The sequence below is a fragment of the Giraffa tippelskirchi genome, chromosome 1 (assembly GCF_054371585.1).
Source record: "Giraffa tippelskirchi isolate mGirTip1 chromosome 1, T2T-mGirTip1v1.2.pri, whole genome shotgun sequence".
Lineage (NCBI taxonomy): Eukaryota > Metazoa > Chordata > Mammalia > Artiodactyla > Giraffidae > Giraffa > Giraffa tippelskirchi.
The window spans coordinates 195,931,548-195,953,355 of record NC_137275.1 but is presented as its reverse complement, the minus strand read 5'-3'; the positions used below and the strand labels follow the sequence as shown (position 1 = coordinate 195,953,355).

Genomic DNA, 21,808 nt, shown 5'->3' with positions numbered 1-21,808 from the left:
GACATGAATTTCAGCAAAATCTGGGAGTTGGTGGAATACAGAGGAGCCTGGAGTGTTCCAGTACATGGGGTCGTAAAGAGTCAGAAATGACTTAGCAACTGAACAAGAAAGAACATGTCTTAGGAAGTGTGAGAGTTATTCACTACCCTCACTTCCTCTCATCCTCCCTTCCACCAATCTCTCCCCAAATGCCATGGGCTAGAGAACTGGACAGTCTTCAAACTTTGACTAGAAATGATATTCTAATATAGCATAGCAACATTGTATTTCTTTGTTATTACTTACTTTTAATAGCTGGTACTAGACTTCATCTTGCACAAGGTCTACCTTTGTTGGAAAAGGGTCTGGGGGGTCACAGATGTTGATTGGTATCATGGCTTCTGCTAAGTGATCCTGCATGGGGTGAGATGCCTGTTACACTGCTGGAGTGGAAGAGGAAGAGTCAGGAGGGAAGAGAAAACTGGTATAGAGAGAGAATAAGGAGTCAGTGAAATGATGCAAGGGTGGGTAGCAATAGAAACGACAGCTCCTCAAATTCTCACCCAAACCGCTAAATCCATGAAAGCTTATGAGTGGGTTATGGTATGTGTGGGGTTTATGTCTGAGTTGAGAAGTTACAAGAGAATACACCTGCAGAATCAGGAGCTAGAGAGGCAACATGATTACACAAACATGTATCTACTAAAGACTCAAAATGTCATGAGCAGATATACAAAAGTCAAAAAGACCTAGAGAAGATGAAAGTGAAAAGTGAAAGTGAAGTCGTTCAGTTGTGTCGGACTCTTTGCGACCCCATGGAATGTAGCCTACCAGGCTCCTCCATCCATGGGATTTTCCAGGCAAGAGTACTGGAGTGGGTTGCCATTTCCTTCTTCAGGGGATCTTCCCAATCCAGGGATCGAACTCTGGTCTCCTGCATTGCAAGCAGATGCTTTACCATCTGAGCCACCAGGGAAGACAGGAAGGTATGAAAGTGGTGCATCAACCAAGGGAAGTGCCCAGGTTCATGCATGCATGCAACCATGCACACCATCACTGATGAACTCTTTATTATGCACTGGGCACCTCACTAGGCTGTGGAACACCATGGAGGAAAAACCAGAGTTCTTGCTCTCCTGGTGTTTGTGCACAACTGGGAGAGATGGACATTGATCAAGTAATTGCAAAAACTTTGGTAACATTATGATTATGAGGGGACCTATAAAGAAGGAGCACATGACACTGAGAGAAGATAACAGAGAGACTGGCCCAGCCAGAGAAGTCCAAGAAGCTTCCCTGAACAAGTGATCTTAGTGATGTGAGCACTGAATGATGAGACATTAACTGGGTGAAGAAAGGAGAGGAAAGCAGCCTGGGAAGACGAGTATGTATACAGGCCCTGGGGTAGCAGGTGTGAAGACTGAAAGAAGGCAAAGTGTGGCTAGGGCAAAGACAACCCAGGGAAATGGGCAGTATGGCACTGGAAGGCAGGGAAGGACCAGCCAGGTTCTTTGGGGCCTGTGGATCATGTGACGGTATCAGTCTTTATCTTAAGGGCAGTCAAAGGGAAATCAACAGGAATCCCCAGGAAAGTCTGAAAATGGCAAATGAAACACGTTTATACTTTATTTCCAGTTTTCTCATCATTCCTACTACCAATCAATGTGTAACAGCACACCCCAAATCAGAAAAGTAAACATCTAAAAGTCAACATTTAACCCAGTAATTTCATTTAAATCATTTGTATTTTTAAATGAATTTTCCATAAACATACAAGGAAAAACTCCCAATTCTGAATCACCATCAAAACATAAACTCCAAGTGTGTAAATTCGTAATTCAGTATTTAGTCGTCAGTTACTGAAAGAATGCTGAATTAGAAATCAACCTGAGATTTTAGTTCTGACCATTAGTCACATGGCTTTGGATTAGTCCCCAAAACTCACCCAGTTTCAATTTCCTCATCTATATAATAGGATAATAACTCTTGCCCAATGTATCTCACAGAATTAAAGTGAGAGCCTTTTGTAACACCAAGTAGATTATTAACCTTTAACCAAATTGCAAAGCAAATACACAACTTATTCAAATCAGAAAACGTTTTATTTTTAACCTCACATATCAAACTGTTTTGCAATACTGTTACAAAACGAAGCTTCATCTTGAAGGTCATTGCCCTCAAGCTCCTTATAAAACTTATTCTTTTGTACATAAAACCACAGAGACTGAAAATTTTGTTTCATTTGATTGTAGCAGATAGTTCTGTTCAAAGTTCTGTTCAAATATATAGTAGGACCCTGTTGGTTATTTTTTATGCAGTTGGCCTTCCAAGGTGGCTCAGTGGTAAAGAACTCATCTACCAATTCAGGACGCAGGTTCCATCCCTGGGTTGGGAAGATATCCTAAGGAAATGGCAACCCATTCCAGTATTCTTACCTGGAAAATCCCATGGACAGAGGAGCCTGGCGGGGTAGACATGATTTAGCAAATAGAACAAAACAATTGTATATGTTAATTCCAAAATCCTAATTTATCACTTCCCCCTCTCCTCTTTGGTAGCCATAAATTTGTGTTCTATGTCTGTAAGCCTATTTCTGATTAATTTGTATGGTAATCTCTAGGCTCATCCATGTTACTATAAATGGCATTATCTCCTTCTTTCAATGGCTGAGTAATATTCCTCTGTGTGTGTGTGTGTGTGTGTGCACGCACACGTGCGTGCTACATATTCTTGATCCATTCATTTGTCAATGGACATTCAGGTTGCTTCCATGTTTGGCTATTGTAAATAGTGCTACAATGAATGTTAGGGTACATGTATCACTACTTTTTACAAAAAATAAACACAGAAAAGATTAACAGGAAACAAAGAGTGATTACCTATGGGGACTGGGAAACGAAATGGAAGAGATGGAAAGGGGACAGGACCTGTCTGAATACAGTTTTTATGTAGTTTCAAATTTTGAACCATGTTAACATTTTATACATTAAAAAAATAAATTAAATAAACAAGAATGGGTGGGTAGGAGGACCTGAAGTGAAACAAATGAATAAGCTTATTATAACCAAGTTAATAAGATAATTACAAAGAAAAAAGAATCCAAAAAACATCTGAACATAATAACAAATTATTCTTGACTATACACTTTCAGTGGGATATATTCTAAGGACAAAAAAATCTTGACCTTTACTTGGTAAGCTTGTTTTAGATAATGTTGATGAAGCAGTTCTGAAACTGTTTTGTGTATATTGTAGAAATGAGCAAATGAGTAAACATAGTGATGTTCTGAGGAAGCAGGGAGTTCACTGTGGGAGAACCAAGATACAAACATGAAATGGAGGTAGAATTCTATTCTATCGGATTGGGTATCAATTACAGCATCTTTATGAACTTATGATTTTTAAGTGTTTCTAGTACTGTCCATCGAGAGGACCTAAAAGCAATTTCACTCCAGAGCAATGAGCACACAAGGGGCCAAGGGCGTGTTTTCTAAACACCATTCTCTAAGCCCTTTGGAAAATTCCTAATTTCAAACTAAACGCCATTCTCCAAGCCCTTTGGAAAATTTCTAATTTCAAGGTGAGCATGGAGCATTTTCTTGTGCCAGAAATTAAGGAATTACCCAAAACTGAGCAAGATATGTCAGAGATATAAGAGCCCATTTAAGGGGCTGCCATTTGCCCAATTTGGGACAATATGAGCATCAAGGTGAATAATGACAGGAATGGATTATAACACACTAAATAAAATAGAATCCATGAGTCCACAGTTTTGTTTTTTTTTTTATTTTAAAGCAATTAGAAGGGAAAGCCCTCCTTTAGAGAAGAATGCCAATAAACATAAAAGAGATGATAGAAACAGAAAAGCACTATTTTATAACCACCACAGTAATATATGATGGATACTAAAACCATTGGGTGAAATACAGTGAAACAGGATCTTCACATAGCCCAAAGTATTCCATCACAATCACTTATTAACGAAAGGGAAAAGGAGTCTTTATAATGGAGAAAAACAGTAGATAACACCTTAACCAAATAATCCAACTTATCATCATTAAAAGGACATATTCACGTCCTATGTCCTCTGTTGTGACATGCTCAGATGTGTGATACATCCCTCAGATGTTGTGACACTCAAGATGTGTGATATATCATCTATGTAGCACTCCTGCCAAAAATGTTTAACGTTAAGTCTAACCACAGGGAAACACTTAAGACATTTGCAAAATAATGGGACTGGACTCTTCAAAAATATCAATATTATGAATGAAATACTAAAAGAAGAAGAAAAAAAATACTGTCAACCTGTACTACAATAAAGAATACTAAAAAGACATGAAAATAAATCCAATACAATGTATGATCCTTTCTCAAATCTTGAGTACAAAAAAAAAAATAAAACAATGCTAAAAGACATTACTGGGACAACTGCAGAAATTGAAATATGGACTGCATATTTTAAAAGTAGTATTACATCAATAATACTGAGTGTGATAACTGCATTGTGGTTACACAGGAAAATATCCTCAATTTTAAAAGATACATGCTGAGTCTGGGGGCCAAGGCATCCAGATATCTGCAACTAACTCTCAGATGGTTCAGCTAAAGAATATACATATGTACAAAGGGAAGAAAAGAGGAATAGCAGGAAAGAAAGAAAATGTGACAACCAGCAAGTAACTCCAGTTTGGCGGATCTTTGCCTAGAGTTTAAGCTCTAGCAGAAAGCCTCCCAAAATTATTGGAGACGGTCAAAGTTAGCAACAAAAAAATTAACTAATTAATACAGGACACCCAGTAAAGTCTGAATTTCAGCTAAACAAGCAATTGTTTTAATAGAAGTATGTCCCAATTGTTTTATATGGCAGCCCCACCCTGAAAAGCACTTTGGACTGTTCATGCCTAGGGGATAAAGTACAACAGTTAAATAATACTAGGACAGTTCAAGATTAGAGCCATTAATATTTTTTGTTTACTATTTTTTATTTAATCAAACTCTACTCCATTTCCTTTAATGAAGACCACTCTTCAAGCTATACTTTATCCTTACATATTGTTGGTACAATCCTAATTTAGGCTTCATTTTTCTCACTGCATTGCAAAACTTTCCCACACTTCCACCAACTTTGACTTCTAAATACTACTTTTCTCATCCCCTTCATTTTTCTCCCTTCTCAGTTTCTACCTGTTTGGCCCAAGACAGGATAGTTGCAAAGCAATAGATGTTACTTGGCAGGGACTGCTTCAGGAAATTTTTGTTAACCCCACCCAATATTGGGCTTCCCTGGTGGCTCAGATCCACTTGCAATGCAGAAGAACTGGGTTCAATCCCTGGGTTGAGAAGATTCCCTGGAGGAGAGCATGGCAATCCACTCCAGTATTATTGCCTGGAGAATACTCATGGACAGAGGAGCCTGGACAGTCCATGGGGTCGCAAAGAGTCAGAAATGACTGAGCAACTAAGCACAACACAACACAGCACACAATGTTATTAAATGTCTTGACCTAGGCTTGTTAGGGATCCTCCCCTCCTAAGGGGATGCAGCAGTTTTGGTACATTTGGCATCCATCAGGCCAGAGCAGCTCATTACACTCTCTTAAAAGCCCTCTTATCACTGATTCTCTTCCTTCTTTGGTCTTATCAGCTTCTCTTATTTTTCTTAATGTCTAAATGTTGGACAGCCTCGGTGTTTAATTCTGGGCATTTTCTCTCTACATCACTGGGTCCAGTGCTTCCCAAAGTTCAATCATATGTATATCGTCTTCATGATTTTTGACATCCCTCAATAATTATTACTAGTTTTCTTTAAATGGATAGTTCAGTTCAGTTCAGTTGCTCAGTCGTGTCCGACTCTTTGCGACCCCATGAATCACAGCACGCCAGGCCTCCCTGTCCATCACCAACTCCAGGAGTTTACCCAAACCCATGTCCATCGAGTCGGTGATGCCATCCAACCATCTCATCCTCTGTTGTCCCCTTCTTCTCCTGCCCCCAATCCTTCCCAGCATCAGAGTCTTTTCCAATGAGTCAACTCTTCGCATCAGGTGGCCAAAGTATTTTTTAAACTCATATATTTGAAAAAAAGATTTTATATCACAACTATAGAGAAATATTTAATATCATAAATAGAAGATAATCTAAAAATAAACCTCAAAATACATAAATGCAATCTTCTTAGATTTAAAATAATCAATAAAGACAAGTCATTATTAATACATATATACTAAAATGCACACCCCAAAATTAGTTACTAATGAGAACTGTTCAATCAGTCAAGAATACTGACTGGATGTTTGGCATCATGTTTCTTGTCTCATGCTTACAGTCAAGGAACCTGAAGACCACAAGGGAAGATAATTTGCCAAAAATCAAAGTAGAGGCAGAGCTGTAGCCATGGCCCAAGACGACTGAACTGCAGTTTCAGAGAGTGGTCTCAAGGAAGGAGAATTCAGAAACACTGGCTCCTGCGGGTATCAGGGTTCAGTCAGGGGAGAGAAGCTTGGTGCATGGTAGAGGTAAAAAAAAAAAAAAAAATGTTAAGTGCTGAAGTCTAAAAAGGTTTTGGTCACATTGCAAACATTTAAGCCATGTTACTATACGCCTATGACTTTACCTTTTGAACCTGTTTCCTGGCATAATTCAGGAAGTATAGAACTGTGAGAAATCAGACACACAGTACTGATTGCTCAGCCCAGTGGTTACAATCAGTCAGGAGCAGTTTCCTTTCTTCCTCTCCCATCTTTGTATCACCAACATTGCCACAGTGATTTTGGAGCCCCCCAAAATAATGTCTGACACTGTTTCCCCATCTATTTCCCATGAAGTGGTGGGACCAGATGCCATGATCTTAGTTTTCTGAACGTTGAGCTTTAAGCCAACTTTTTCACTCTCCTCTCTCTTTCATCAAGAGGCTTTTTAGTTCTTCACTTTCTGCCATAAGGGTGGTGTCATCTGCATATCTGAGGTTATTGGTATTTCTCCCAGCAATCTTGATCCCAGCTTGTGCTTCTTCCAGCCCAGAGTTTCTCATGATGTACTCTGCATATAAGTTAAATAAGCAGGGTGACAATATATAGCCTTGACGTACTCCTTTTCCTATTTGGAACCAGTCTGTCGTTCCATGTCCAGTTCTAATTGTTGCTTCCTGATCTGCATACAGGTTTCTCAAGAGGCAGGTCAGGTCATCTGGTATTCTCATCTCTTTCAGAATTTTCCAGTTTATTGTGATCCACACAGTCAAAGGTTTTGGCATAGTCAATAAATCAGAAATAGATGTTTTTCTGGAACTCTCTTGCTTTTTCGATGATCCAGCAGACGTTGGCAATTTGATCTCTGGTTCCTCTGCCTTTTCTAAAACTACTTTGAACATCTGGAAGTTCACGGTTCACGGTTCATGTATTGCTGAAGCCTGGCTTGGAGAATTTTGAGGATTACATTACTAGTGTGTGAGATGAGTGCAGTTGTGCGGTAGTTTGAGCATTCTTTGGCATTACCTTTCTTTGGGATTGGAATGAAAACTGACCTTTTCCAGTCCTGTGGCCACTTCTGAGTTTTCCAGATTTGCTGGCATATTGAGTGCAGCACTTTCACAGCAACATCTTTTAGGATTTGAAATAGCTCAATTGGAATACCATCACTTCCACTAGCTTTGTTCGTAGTGATGCTTTCTAAGGCCCACTTGACTTCACATTCCAGGATGTCTGGCTCTAGGTGAGTGATCACACCATCATGATCATCTGGGTTGTGAAGATCTTTTTTGTACAGTTCTGTGTATTCTTGCCACTTCTTCTTAATATCTTCTGCTTCTGTTAGGTCCCTACCATTTCTGTCCTTTATCGAACCCATCTTTGCATGAAACATTCCCTTGGCATCTTTAATTTTCTTGAAGAGATCTCGAGTCTTTCCCATTCTGTTGTTTTCCTCTATTTCTTGGCATTGATCGCTGAGGAAGGCTTTCTTATCTTTCCTTGCTCTTCTCTGGAACTCTGCATTCAGATGAGTGTATCTTTCCTTTTCTCCTTTGCTTTTCGCTTCTCTTCTTTTCACAGCTATTTGTAAGGCCTTCTCAGGCAGCCATTTTGCTTTTTTGCATTTCTTTTCCATGGGGATGGTCTTGATTCCTGTCTCCTGTACAATGTCACGAACCTCCGTCCATAGTTCATCAGGCACTCTGTCTTATCAGATCTAGTCCCTTAAATCTATTTCTCACTTCCACTGTATAATCATAAGGGATTTGATTTAGGTCATACCTGAATGGTCTAGTGCTTTTCTCTACTTTCTTTAAGTCTGAATTTGGCAATAAGGAGTTCATGATCTGCGCCACAGTCAGCTCCCAGTCTTGTTTTTGCTGACAGTATAGAGCTTCTCCATCTTTGGCTGCAAAGAATATAATCAATCTGATTTTGGTGTTGACCATCTGGTGATGTCCATGTGTAGAGTCTTCTCTTGTGTTGTTGGAAGAGGGTGTTTGCTATGACCAGTGCATTCTCTTGGCAAAACTCTATTAGCCTTTGCCCTGCTTTGTTCTGTACTCCAAAGTCAAATTTGCCTGTTACTCCAGGTGTTTTTTGACTTCCTACTTTTGCATTCTAGTCCCCTATAATGACCATTCAGGTATGACCTAAATTAAATGACATCCCAAAAGTAATCAAACCAAACTTAAAAATGCAAATTAAAAGTACTTAAGACTCTTAAAAAGATGTGTCCTCTACCACTCCTCCAGAACTCTAAACAGTCAACACCAACTTTTCCTAAACCAGTTCTTCCATACAGAATTACTGGACTAGTCCAGAACTCTAAACAGTCAACACCAACTTTTCCTAAACCAGTTCTTCCATACAGAATTATTACATGATGGCTCATGTAATAAATGCAATCATGTTTCATCACACTCCCTTCTGTCTCTTTATAAAAGGTCACTGTCTGCCTGTCAGATCCTTGGCTTGTCAGGTATTTTCAGAACCAAAGCATGTAGAAAAAGCATTATACAAAAGTTGCACCTACCTGTTTTAAATCACCTTTAGTGTAGACAGTGGTTAAGAACAGACAGCGTTTTTAGTGTTTGGATTCCAGTGGTTCTGTTTACTTCACCACGAACACTATTTCCCCACCTTTAAAATGGGGATAATGATATCTTCCCAGTGGAGCTGTCGTGAGGATTAAATGAGTAATTATTTGTAAAGCACTCAGAACAGAGCCTGGCAACAGCCAGTAATAACGTGTGGGGATTAAGACCGTAATCCCCACAGAATCTCATGGATTTAAATTTAAATGCTCTTAAAAAGCAGATAAATCAAAACTGTAGCATTCTCTAGACACTCCCTAATTAGTTGCTTGAGGCTTTCAAAGTATTTATAACACGGCAAATAGCAAGGAAGGTAAACTCAACAGAAAAGAGAGCGCAAAAAGGAATACAAGTTGTTTGCTAATTCCATTAGAAAATTCTCCGTTCAAAAATTCGCGTATGAATGCCCTCCTTGGTCATTCTGGGCGATTATATAGTTTCTTCAAAACAAGATTTTGTTTTTAAGAGAAACTAACCCGTACACAATCTAAGGGGCCGGGGGGAGGGGGCGGTACAGCATTTCCCTGAGCCACACAGGGACCTGGGTGAACAGTGGACGCTTAAACGTGAGCGTTTCTAGAGAGTCGGTAACTAAGACCTCACAGAGACGGCCAATCATTCGAATTATCAGAAAAACAGCAAGCGCTACGGGGCCTCAGACCCAGGCTGAACTTGCCCACAGGCAACCCCAAGCATCCAGGGGTAAAGCTGAGCCTTCGAGCCGACCCGGGCGTATTGCTGCGCCCAGACCGCGAGCTCCGCGTCCCCCCGTGGAGAACCAGAGGCTTCCGCCGCACGTTTTCCCGGTGCTTTCGAGATCCAGGAGAGAGAAGAAGCGAGGTAAGTACACCTCCAAGCGTACAAGAGCCGATAGCCGAAGCCCCGAAACCGACCGTACGCCCGACACCCTTAAAACGCGCGAACGCAGCAGCGACTACGACGGCGGAAGCGGGAGGGGCGGGGCGGTGGGCGTCCCTCCGGGTGAGGCGGGCGTTTCCGGCGTGTGCGACGGAGCTCTCGGGCGGGGGCACCGCCGGCTCCCAATCGCGCACAATGAGACAGCGCTGAGCGCCGGAAGTGGGGCTGAAGGAAAACACGGAGAGGGAGCCTGGCCGGGACAGGAAGAGGCGGGGGACCGCGGCGGAGGTGGTGAGTGTTCCTGGGCGCCTTTTCCCCTGTGTCCCTTTCAGACTCGCGTCCCGGGTGGCTCTCCGGTGGGTTCTTCTGTCTCCAGAGTTGAGGGCGGGCCTGACCCGAGAGGTACGTTGACTCCATCCTCTGCCGGCCTCCTCGCCTCAGTTGCGAGGACCAGGGATCCCCCAGGCCGGCGAGGACTGAGCTCTCGGGCTTGAGTCCGCACCTTCACTTTGTGTCAAACCCTGCGGGGACTGGAGAAAAAGGGATCGGGGTGGAGGCAGCCCCCTGTCCAGCTGGGGGGGACCCCGGAACCCCATCGAGGAGGCAGGTCACTTCCTGCTTCCTGATCCCCGCGGTGGCTTCGTGGCCAGGAGTGCGGAGACGCCTCTTGTTTCTCGCTCTCCGACTCAAAGGATGGAAACTGAGGCAGATCGGGTGTGGGGCGGTCACTTGGGGATCGAGGGGGGAGAATTGCTGTTTCATGACAAAACCAAAGTTGTTTGGGGTGGGAAAATGAGGGCTGGGGTTAGCTGGAGTTGTCCCTTGGTCGTAAAGCCAGCCCCTCTGACCGGAGCGGAGCCTTGGTCGGAAGCCCAGCCTCTCCGTAGCCCAAGCGATCGGAGCCTGTCGTTCTGTATAGTGGCGAGCCAAGCCGAGGCCCCAGGGTACCGAGAAGGGACTGAAAAGTGAAGTCGAGAGATGTACTGCCTCCACAAAGTTTCGATTACTCTCTATTAACACTTAAAAGTAATTGCCAGCATGTTTTTAAAAAGACTGGGGAGTTCTCTGAAGTATAGGCTCGGGGTGAGATATTTGGTTTTGGGGGGCGGGAGGGGAGAAAAGAGCTTTCGTTATATAGGTAAACGCCAACCAGCTTGGTATGAGTGACATTTTTTAATATTACAGTTTTTAAGACAAATTTACGGTTTTCATCATCATATTAAATAGTACTAATTTCTATGAAGATATTGTAAAACTAAGCCTCCCACTTCTAACATAATGCACTGATTATTGGAATGTGATGGAAATTAGGAAAAGGGTTTCTTGCAGGTTTTTATACATCTGTACAATAAATGTGTGATATTTTGTGAATTTGATATGATGCCTTGTTATATTGATAGTTTGATGTTTCTCCAAAACACCTTCTTTCAGGTGAAGAGGAAGAAAACTGAAGTCAAAGACCATGGGAGATGCCACAAAACCTTATTTTGTGAGACGTCCTAAAGAGCGAGGGACTACAGATGATGAGGATTTCAGAAGGGGTCACCCCCAACAAGATTATTTAATAATGGATGATTATGCTAAAGGCCATAGCAGTAAAATGGAAAAAGGCCTTCCCAAAAAAAAAGTAACACCAGGGAACTATGGGAATACCCCCAGAAAAGGACCGTATGCTGTTTCTAGCAATCCTTATGCATTTAAGAACCCAATTTACAGTCAACCCACTTGGATCAATGACAACCACAAAGATCAGAGTAAGAGATGGCTGTCTGATGAACTTGCCAGTAATTCAGACAGTTGGAGAGAATATAAACCTGGACCTAGAATCCCTGTTATAAACCGACCAAGAAGAGAGTCTTTTCAGGAAAGTGAAGATGGATATAGGTGGCAAGATGGAAGAGGCTGCAGAACTGTAAGACGACTATTTCATAAAGAGCTGACAAACCTGGACACCATGTCAGAAATGGAAGCGGGAAGCCCTGGTAATGTTTCCAACTTGTCAAGTTACAACCCTGAAGTCAGCAATGTTTTATTTTTCATTCAGAGGAGCTTTATTATTTTCAGCAATGCAGTTTCAATTTTTCATAGTTTTAGCTTATTTAATGTGATTATTTTAAGGATAATCATGTTATTTGGGAAGCTTCAACACACTGCATATATTGACCCCTTTAAAAGTTTACTTTGCCACAAGGCTCATTTTACCTTAGTAAAAGTATATTTCCCATTGGTGCTTTTTACAGAAGAGAGGGATCATATCCCCCTAGGGATATATCATAATTTCTGAGTGGTATGTATGTGTTTTCTAAATTATATATTGTAATTTTGTACTTGAATTATGTATGTATCCATAATATAAATGACAGATTGTAAAGCTTAAAAAAAAACTTATTCTATATAAAAACATAGTATAGACTGCATGTATCTCCTGGTACAGAGGGATACACGTCTTTTGTGTGAAGTATCAATGTCTAGAGGAAGAGAGTGCAAGATTTTTTTTTCTCAAAAGTGAACATGGCAAACAGGTTGAAAAACATTGGTTAAAATGTTGGAAATTCAGTTAAGTTTGCCTTTTAGTTTCAGTAAAACCAAAACCCAATTCTAAGCATACTATGTGCCTGATAATTGCCCCAAAGTTGTTATTTATTCCTTCTTCTAAAAAACAAATAGATTTGTCCATGTAGCAGAGAAACAGAAGAATCAAACAGCCTTGTAAATCGTTAAGCTGAAAAGAACTTGAAGGAATTTAGTGCTGTCATGATGTATCAAAGGTAGAATCACAGTTTTACAGAGCAGGTAGCTGTGTCTCCGGAGAGGTTACGTTTGTCCCCACTTGTTTACGCAAAGTGGTAGATGAGGAAGTGGAACTGAAATCATGTACTGTGCTGCTCTGGCCATGACTCGGCCTCACTGACCTGGAATCTGACAGAGAGAAATGAACACATATTCATAATTTCTGGGCTTTCGAAGTTTGTGTATATTTAAGTAGTTCTTTATTACTGTGTCCAAGTGGGACATGGACATTTTAATTTAGTTACCAATTGTTGGTCTTAAAGAAAAGGTTGATTTTGAGCAGCATTATAAAAAGAAAGGATTACAGGTCAAAAGTTTGCCACCAGATAGATATTACAAGAGACTGAAAACCTGTTTTTCCTGTATTCCTGTCTAGTCTTAAAAGGAAACCTTAAGTGATACTGAACGGGACCTGCATTTTTACTATCTTTTTGTTGAAGTCAATCCAAAACACCGATGTTTTCTCTATATGAAATTACAGGCATTTGCTTTCATTTTGGAAATGAAGGACTGTTCAGTTTTTATTCCTTTAAAAATCTTCACAGAGAAAATATTAAGCTTTGGCATAATATTGCCTACTGTAGCAAGAAGTTCAAAGTATAAACTTTGCACTATACTCAGAGTATCCTTAAAAGTCTCTCATTAAAGGAACTGAAATTTTGTTAAACCTATACCTTAATAACGAAGGTTCTTATTAAATGATATGAAAAGATGTAATGAAAATTATCGTAACGTTGCTTTGTTTTTTTGATACTAAGTTTCTATTTTTCAGTTCGCTTTACTGCCCCTACCTACTTCATTCCTCAAATATCCTAGATAGCCAACTTAATATAGTTGGGACAGTGCCATTAATGATCTTAGCTGGAAACATCCATTCAAATACATGTGTCTTTTGTAAATGGAATAATGGACCATATTCAAATAAAATATGAGAAACTTATACTGTATATAAAGAATTCATATTACTACCTAGAGCCTGGGAGGAGCCAGGTAGTCTTCCTCTAAGTAATTATGAAAATTTTTTTTGGCAATACACAGCTTTGTCTTCCTCAGTTCCCTCCAATGAGATTTTATTTGACTGTTTTTACCATGCAGGCCAATGAAATTCAGTTTAGGATTTTGTATAGCCTTGTCAGTTCTGGTTAATTTAATTTATTTGTTTATTTTACAAAGTAAAAGAGAGTTCTAGTCTATTTTAGATGTGAATAGCTTTCCTACAAGAAAGGATTTTTCTTATATTGTTAGATGAATTTCAGAATTCCATCCATGCTCTAATCTCTGTTTCAAATCCCTTTATTTGCTTTAGTCATGTGTGCCTGGACAAGGTACTTACTTTCTTGGACCAGCATTTTCTGCATCTGTATCCTGGGGATAATATTAGCATCCATGATAGGATCACTTTAGGGATTAATCTGAAGCCACCTAAAGTGCTTATGTTGCATCTGTTGCATGAAAAAATACTCAATATTGGTAGCTGCAGTTGTCATCATCAGGCAAAATTTCTGCAGCCCTCCACTTCTCTTTGTAAAATAAGAAGTTAACTGTACTTTTGTAAAGAAATTAAAGTCACTCTTTCTAGAAAAATTATATAGTAAATATAGCGAGAAGCCTTTGTAATCAAGAGAGAGAAGTGAAAAAAGGAATTTGGTTTCATATCAATTTTTGTTTTGGTGAACCAACAGTGAATTTTTCTGATTGTGTTGCATGTGTCAGTGTAAATCTTTAAAGAGAGTTTTGCCTAAGAAACTCCTGCCCGGAGTACTGAAGTTAGATGCAGTTATTCAGAGTTTGTAATGATAAACAAATTAGAATAGACACACCTCTGAGTTAAAAGAATTGCGTATCTCAAAGCTTGATGCAGACCAGGAGTACTACACTTAAAAGATTGTGCTAATTTAGTCAGGAATAGAGGGAGTGTTAAAAAGCAATAGACTGATTTTAACTGTTTGTCGTTTACTATTTTGTTTGGTCCATTTTGATTCCTATTTTTAAAAAAAACTATTTGTCCTAATACTTCTTTATTTTTTTAATTGCTGCTTTATCATAGTATCGAAGCTGTTTGCAGAATTTCATTATATTCGTCTCAGGGTAGTTTGAGTACATTCAGTGCTGCTTTTCCTTCAGAGCTGTTGGTGATAGCTTTTTTTTAAAATTAAAGGTCCTATACCTCCCTTTCCTGACATAATTTCTTTTCAATCAACTGATTCATCATACCTGCTCTACAAGTAATGAGTTCCACTGAAAACCTGTCATGGCAGCTGCTTCATGCAGAGCATTTCAGTTGGTTTATATTTTCAGAGAATAATTTTTGGTAAGCCATTTAAAAACTATTCAGTCCACTTAATTTTAATTGAGGAAATGAATTTCATTTTACTTTTATATGATACTAGCAACTCCATTTTCAGAACTTGATAGAAATTACCGAAGCTATTTAGAACAGTTTTTTTTGTAGATGAATTGCACAAACGTCTTCAGTTTTACTGAAGTTGAAAAGTTCTAAGTCTTAAAAAAGGAACAGATTCATTTATTAGTTATAAGGACTGTAGAACTAACAGCTGAGTTTATAAGCAAATGAATTAGTCTGTACTTGCAGAAAGCTTTTATTTCAATTGCTAATTTGTTTTTGTTTTTTCATTTGAAATGTGCTCTGTGCAGGCTCATCAAAGAAGCTAAAATGAAAGTAAAGATAAAATGGTTAATAGTTGTCTTCAGTAAATAAAATTTTGGCTTCAATTTCTTGAGGTTAACGTGGGGGAGGGCCCAATTCTGTGAATGCCCGATTTACAATTTAGTGATGAATTTTCACTCCAGATAAGAATGAAGTTGATTTCTGAGTTCTTCGGAGATAAACTGTCCATCTTTACTCCATTGGGGTTGTTCACTTACAAAAAATGAAAGCAAATGTGGACAGTTTTCTTTAGAATACCAAGTATCCTTACAGGTATATTAGAATTTATTAAATATATGTACATTATACATTATATTATGATATATTAATTAAATTAGAATTACTAATGTACTTGCTTTCAAGTGATAATTTTTAACTGTTGCTTGAGTAAGCTCAGCAGTATACCAGGAAGAAATGATAGAATCAGATTTTATGGTTGAAGTAGAAGTCTTTTGTTTTCCAAAAAGATGGCTTCTGTGGATTAGTGTATCCACATGTTGAGGTGCTTAATGAGCATTTAAGCATTTTATCCATGGGAGAGGTGTACCTTCCCTTTTGCTCTGTGTTCAGGTGTCATTCAGCTATCACATGATTTCATGAATAAATATGTAAGTTCTGCTTTTGATTTGGGAGTGGTGTTATTCAGTATTGCCAATAATATTTTCCCCTTAACTTAAGAAAACAAGAAGCCGAGGTCCAGACCTCGGAAGCCACGGAGAACTAGAAATGACGAAAATGAACAGGATGGAGACTTGGAAGGCCCTGTGATCGATGAGTCTGTGCTTTCAACGAAGGAGCTGCTGGGCTTACAGCAGGCTGAGGAGCGGCTGAAAAGAGACTGCATCGACAGGCTGAAAAGGGTAATGGCTTTATTTGTTAGTTAAAATCCTTGTTTTGGTTTAAATTATGTTAGTAATTAGAACATGTGCTTTAATGAATTATGTATCCTACTTTGATATTTAAGGACGATAGATCAAAAGTGATATTCAGTTTGATTTAATAAAGTTTCTTTTTTTTTTTTACAATTTCTTTTAAAAAACAATTATTAGCGTAATGATAGTGACAGTAATCTATTAACAGTTTAATAAGTGTACAGGAAATCATCTTCTGGCCAGCTTTTGTTTACCTGTATTTTGTCTCTGTACATCTTTCTCTCTACATGTCTCTATAAATATGTATTTATATACAAATATATACATGTCCCTGTAAATCTCTTCAAATTGTAGCGACCAAGAAACTACCCTACAGCAAAGTACACCTGCAAACTTTGTGATGTTTTAATTGAATCCATTGCATTTGCTCATAAGCATATCAAAGAGAAGAGGCACAAGAAAAACATTAAGGTAAGTGTAATGTAGCCTAAACATATATGTTTGTCAATTATTACTTGTCATCTTTATGACTTTCCTTAAGACTGTGATACTAATAACTTGGTTATTTATATTACTGAATTTATATTGACCAGAATACTTTTACACTGGTCAGATATGTTTTGCTGGGTAGTCTTGTGAATTTCCTTAGGATAGTATCAGGACGAATGAAGCCAATGCTAGGACCTAGATATGTGTCCTTATGCCAGTAATAACAAAGTAAATAATTTGCCGTTGCTATTTCTAATGTTCTTTCCTTATACTTTTTCCTTATTTCTCCCTTCCCTCTATTATCATTTTATGTGCATAAAGAAGTGTGTGCGTGTTTGATAAGATGAAGACTAACACAGCTAAAGTGAGAAGGAGGGCTGAGAAAAATATTCGAGAGTACTGTATAGGGTGTTGTCTCAGTGACTGGTAGCAGGTAAAAATGGTGTGAGTCATTTTTAATCTCAACATTGATCTTAAAAGGAGAAGCAAGAGGAAGAGTTGCTCACCACGTTACCCCCGCCTACACCCTCCCAGATAAATGCAATTGGTATTGCCATTGACAAAGTGGTACAGGAGTTTGGCTTACACAATGAGAACTTGGAACAGAGACTAGAAATTAAACGTATCATGGAAAATGTGTTCCAACACAAGTTACCAGGTATTTTCTAGATTTGTTTTTCTTTTTAGCTACCTAAAATACCCCATTCATTTTTCTTACCATTAGTAATTTTTGCCTAATAGAAATCAATTTGCCATGTTCTGAAGCTCTCAAATTTTTTGGTTTTTATCTTTTTGTACTGAAGCTCTTTATGTTTTTGTTTTTCCTGGCTTACCCTAAGGTAGCAAAGACTTTTACATATGTTGTTATTAACCTGTCTTCATTGTGAGTTTCATTGTGTCTGTTTACATGTCCCATGTTATTAGAGCACCGTGGGGCTCTTGTGTGTATGTTTTGTTTACCTTTCTATTTATTTTTCATCTCTAAGTTCAGTTCCTTTTTTAGTTGAAGTATAATTGACTTACAGTATATCAGTTTCAAGTGTACAGCATAGTGATAACAATATTTTTTATACTTTACAAAATGATCACCACACCTTTCTACCTTATGTACATTGACAGAATATTTTGAGTTAAAATAAAATGTCCTGGAGTCATTTTCAAGTTATCTCTGTCCAGAAAAGGTTCTGTTTAACCATGCTTAAAAGAATTGCACCATCTAAAATGAGCTTTGAAAACTAATTTATAATAAATTTTGTGCACTGTTGAATTGATGTTTCCAAGTTATGTCTACGGAGCCATGAAAAACTATTTTTTTATAGAAAGCTCCACAAGTGATTCTAATCCACAGCCAGGGTTGAAATCACTATTTGAATTTATCATTGTGCTACCCATCAAACTATTCATTTTACTGAAATATTCATATAGTATATGGTTCATATTCATATATTTGTGTTCAGAAAAATAAAGAACAAGAATCTGTTCCGTATATTAGGTATCTCATCTTTGATGTTGTAGACAAGTTCCTGAGATGTCATTTGTAATTTTGATTTTTGTCATAGATTTCCGTTGTAAAATTGAGTGTACTTTGTCTTGGAAAAGTTGTTAAAACCCAAAGAAATTACTTGACTTAACCTGGAAAAAAAAAGATACAAAGTTCCCTGATCATTTTTTGGCCCAACAGTAGTAAAACATTGGAGGGGAAATGCCATAAAATAAATCAGTGATATTATAATCACTTTCTAAAGTTTTCCTGAAAGGATTGTATCATGTTAAATTAAACTGTTTGTTCATAATATAATGAGTATTCATATTGAAAGTAATGTAATGCTAATTTTTATGATTATTGTTTTACTGATCCATGATCTTTATAGTAAATTACACGTATGTGTGCTTTCAAAAAGGTAAATGAAGTATTTGCATTAACTCTTCAGTGTACTCCGAGGTTTATAAACATATAACAAAGTTAGACATCTCTTCGACTTCCATATTTTAAAAATCATTTCAGCTAGTATTTTCTATGTAAAATGTGAAGTAATAAAGGAAGTATTAATGTATTTTACAACTGGTATGAAAAGAGTGACTATTAAACTGCATTTAATGCAGTCTTCCCTTTTAAATAAAATACAGTGAAAGCAAGAGCAAAGAGTCACCCATTTGTGTCCTTTCATTGTGCCAGACTTGAATACTGTTTTTCTTTTGTGTGTAGTTTTAATTGATGGTTCCATTTCTGAAATAGCAGTGTCTTGCATTAGCTTTGAGAAATTTTACTTTATAAATGACTTATATTTATTTAAAAAATTTTTTTTTAGATTGTTCTCTGAGATTATATGGGTCATCCTGTAGCAGATTGGGTTTCAAAAATTCGGATATAAACATTGACATTCAATTTCCAGCCATTGTAAGTACAAAATAAATGTTAGAATTTTCACAGAGTAGTATGGAAGTTCTATTTTTCTTTTTCTCTAAATATGAGCTACATGTGGATATATTTTAGATGTTTGAGGACAGTTTAAGTGTAATGTTTGGTTTTTTTTTCCCTAAAACTACTTTGTTTTTAAAAGTATAATTTTTTCCCGAAAGATTTTTTTTAATGTTCTTCTGCATGCCTTCAGTTTTAAAGAGTATTTCTTCTTATTCTACATATCTTTCATGCTTTCTTCAAACACTGGTTTTTTTAACCATGTGAATCTGATGGCATTACTTAGCTCTATTAACTTGAAAAGATTAAATTATCTTGACAATTCAGCTTTGCAGTGGCAGCAAAGGATTTCAGATTTCAAACGGGTATGTGTGTATATATGTATATGTACACACATACATACATATAAACATTTAAGGCCTGCAAGCTCTATTTGTTCCTGAGTTTCCTCTTAACATACACCCACCTTGTAAAAATAATTACACTTTTGAAGAACTGCACCTAGCCTAGGTTTCTGGTTTAAACATGGTTCAGAAAGATGTTGATGAGTCAGAACTTTAAAACTGGAAGGCACTTTAGTAGGTTATTCATTTACTTACTGGTGGTTCCTGCAGGCCAGTTTGCAAATGGTTTATGCCCATTTACTTGGGTTACTGCTTAAAAATAGAAATAAAGATTTCTGACCTCCTCCCCTAGGTGTTCTATTTCACACTCTCTCATTCCTTGCCATCCCCAATTGCTATAGCTACCTGATCAGTTGATCAAGATTTTACTTTTTTTTAGCCTTAACTTATAATTAAATAATTTACCAGCATGGCAGTTATTTTGATTTCATGTCATTCATTCTTCGAGTCTGTGTGATATGCCAAAGCACTATACTAGATTCCAGAGGACAAAAAAGATATGATTGCTTCTTCATGAAATTCATACCTAGTGAAGGAGATAAGTAATTATGTATAGATAATTAATTATAATAAGAGCAATTCAGAAAAACAAGGTTCTGTGACAGAAAACAAGCAGTCCTAAAGCCCCTTTGAATGGATAACATTTAAGCTGAACTCGAAAAGATGAAAAGGGATGGAGAGAGTGAAGGAGTGTTTTGGCTTGAGGGCACATCATTTGCAGGCATTGAGCGTGGCCTGTTGACGGAGCTAAAGGGAAAATTGTTAGGGCTGTGAAGGGACCTAGAGAAAGAGGAGCATAAGATGAGGATAGAGATGTAGCCTGGATCCCAAAATACAGGAAGCTGGAATTTCATTTTGACCTAAGGGCATTAAGTAGCCAGACTGAGAGTTTTAAGTAGGGTCAGGACTGGATCTAATGCATGGTTTTAAGTGGTTTTGGTTCCCTGTGTAGCAAGGATTAGAGAAAGGCAAGACAGAAGTGGACACCAGTGAGCAATCTGTTGAAATAGTCTCACAGAATAATAGTATAGTATTAACATTTTGACAGCTTCTAGCGACAACTTGGAGATTTGCTGAGAGGCTAATTAACTCATTGATTAGTGAATCAGGAGTTAACTGAGTAGTCAGTCTCTTTTTGCCCACAGTCGTCATCTTTCTGTGCTCATTTCTCTGTGTCTGACTGTGTGCACATAGCACAATGATTAGTTCCTTTACTCAGGTAGTAAGGTGCTTTCTAGTTTGGAAAGGCATTTGGATAACTTCAGATGACTGTGTATTATCTCAGTGAAGCCAAAGTACTTACGAATTATTTGATGTATTCATTGATTTATTTCCTAGATGTCTCAGCCAGATGTTCTCTTACTTGTCCAAGAATGTTTAAAGAACAATGGTAAGGCCAAATTCTTTCCACATTTTGTTAATTTTTTCTTTTGTCTATAATTTGAATATATCTTATTTCTCAAGCTTTGAAAATAGGAAGTCATGTTTTTTGATTTACTTATATGAGTAATAGCCAAGCAAAAACTAAAGCAAATGCCCATGAATTATTAGCAGGTTAATTGGAGTCTTGTTGGTTGTTCTACCGTGCAGAATAACTATTTTGTAAGTAAAGCTTTTTGCTTGGTGATAATGTCACAATTTGTAAAGATTATACAAGCCCTAGCCTAAGACTGATAAGAGTCAAAATATGTAAAATTTACTCTTGAGGTTAAAACTAAAGGATGTTCATCTGTATTCCATGGCTCAAATTAATACTTTATGAATAATAAATAGTGTGAACCAACCCAGAATAATGAATCAACAAATAATTGTTCCCAGATATGTTATCATATGTCCAAAGTAATGTCCAACTGCAACTTGACAGCTTGTGTGCTTTCCATAGGCCTGGTTAAATTGTCTCATCCCTGAATTAGTATTTCCCATCCTTTTTGTTTTGACTGAATGAAATGTTTAAACTTTTCTTCTTACTTCAGTAGTGTGTATTTTGGCCCTACATGTTTCAGTAGCTTTTGTAGCAATTTTGTTTTTTATTGTCCTATCCATATTTATAATTATGTTACTGACCTCTAACATTTAAATGTTCTATTTCAATAATGTAGCCATTTCTAATCAGACATTAATTTTATAAAATAAAGGTTTTAAATTAATGTGATTACTTGATTCTTGAATATAATACTTTTTCCTTTTCAAGTCATTTTTATTTCATAATCATCTCTTAAGAGCTTTATTTCATAATGGTCTTTTGAAAGACGCAACAGATGAT

At 37.8% G+C, this 21,808-nt stretch overlaps 1 protein-coding gene and 1 long non-coding RNA gene across 8 annotated transcripts in view; one reads left to right on the top strand and one right to left on the bottom strand.

The window, feature by feature from the left end:
* Positions 1-3,748: 3,748 nt before the first annotated feature.
* On the bottom strand, positions 3,749-9,983 carry LOC145518251 (uncharacterized). The gene is made up of 2 exons (XR_014062780.1): positions 8,985-9,983; positions 3,749-6,479 (listed from the first exon to the last, which is right to left on the bottom strand). It is a non-coding gene; the product is annotated as an uncharacterized LOC145518251 (long non-coding RNA).
* Positions 9,984-10,159: 176 nt separating this feature from the next.
* TUT7 (terminal uridylyl transferase 7) overlaps positions 10,160-21,808 on the top strand; it is a 56,501-nt gene continuing 44,852 nt past the window's right edge. For 6 of the 7 annotated variants that reach the window (XM_081522180.1, XM_081522191.1, XM_081522163.1 and 3 more), the window contains exons 1-7: positions 10,160-10,194; positions 11,335-11,885; positions 16,040-16,221; positions 16,588-16,704; positions 17,203-17,380; positions 19,032-19,120; positions 20,884-20,935. In XM_081522180.1, coding sequence (XP_081378306.1) covers positions 11,366-11,885; positions 16,040-16,221; positions 16,588-16,704; positions 17,203-17,380; positions 19,032-19,120; positions 20,884-20,935 — 1,138 coding nt within the window. In that variant the 5' untranslated portion in view covers positions 10,160-10,194; positions 11,335-11,365. Of the gene's footprint in view, positions 10,306-11,334; positions 11,886-16,039; positions 16,222-16,587; positions 16,705-17,202; positions 17,381-19,031; positions 19,121-20,883; positions 20,936-21,808 lie in introns of all 7 variants that reach the window. The other variant, XM_081522153.1, reaches the window with a different exon arrangement.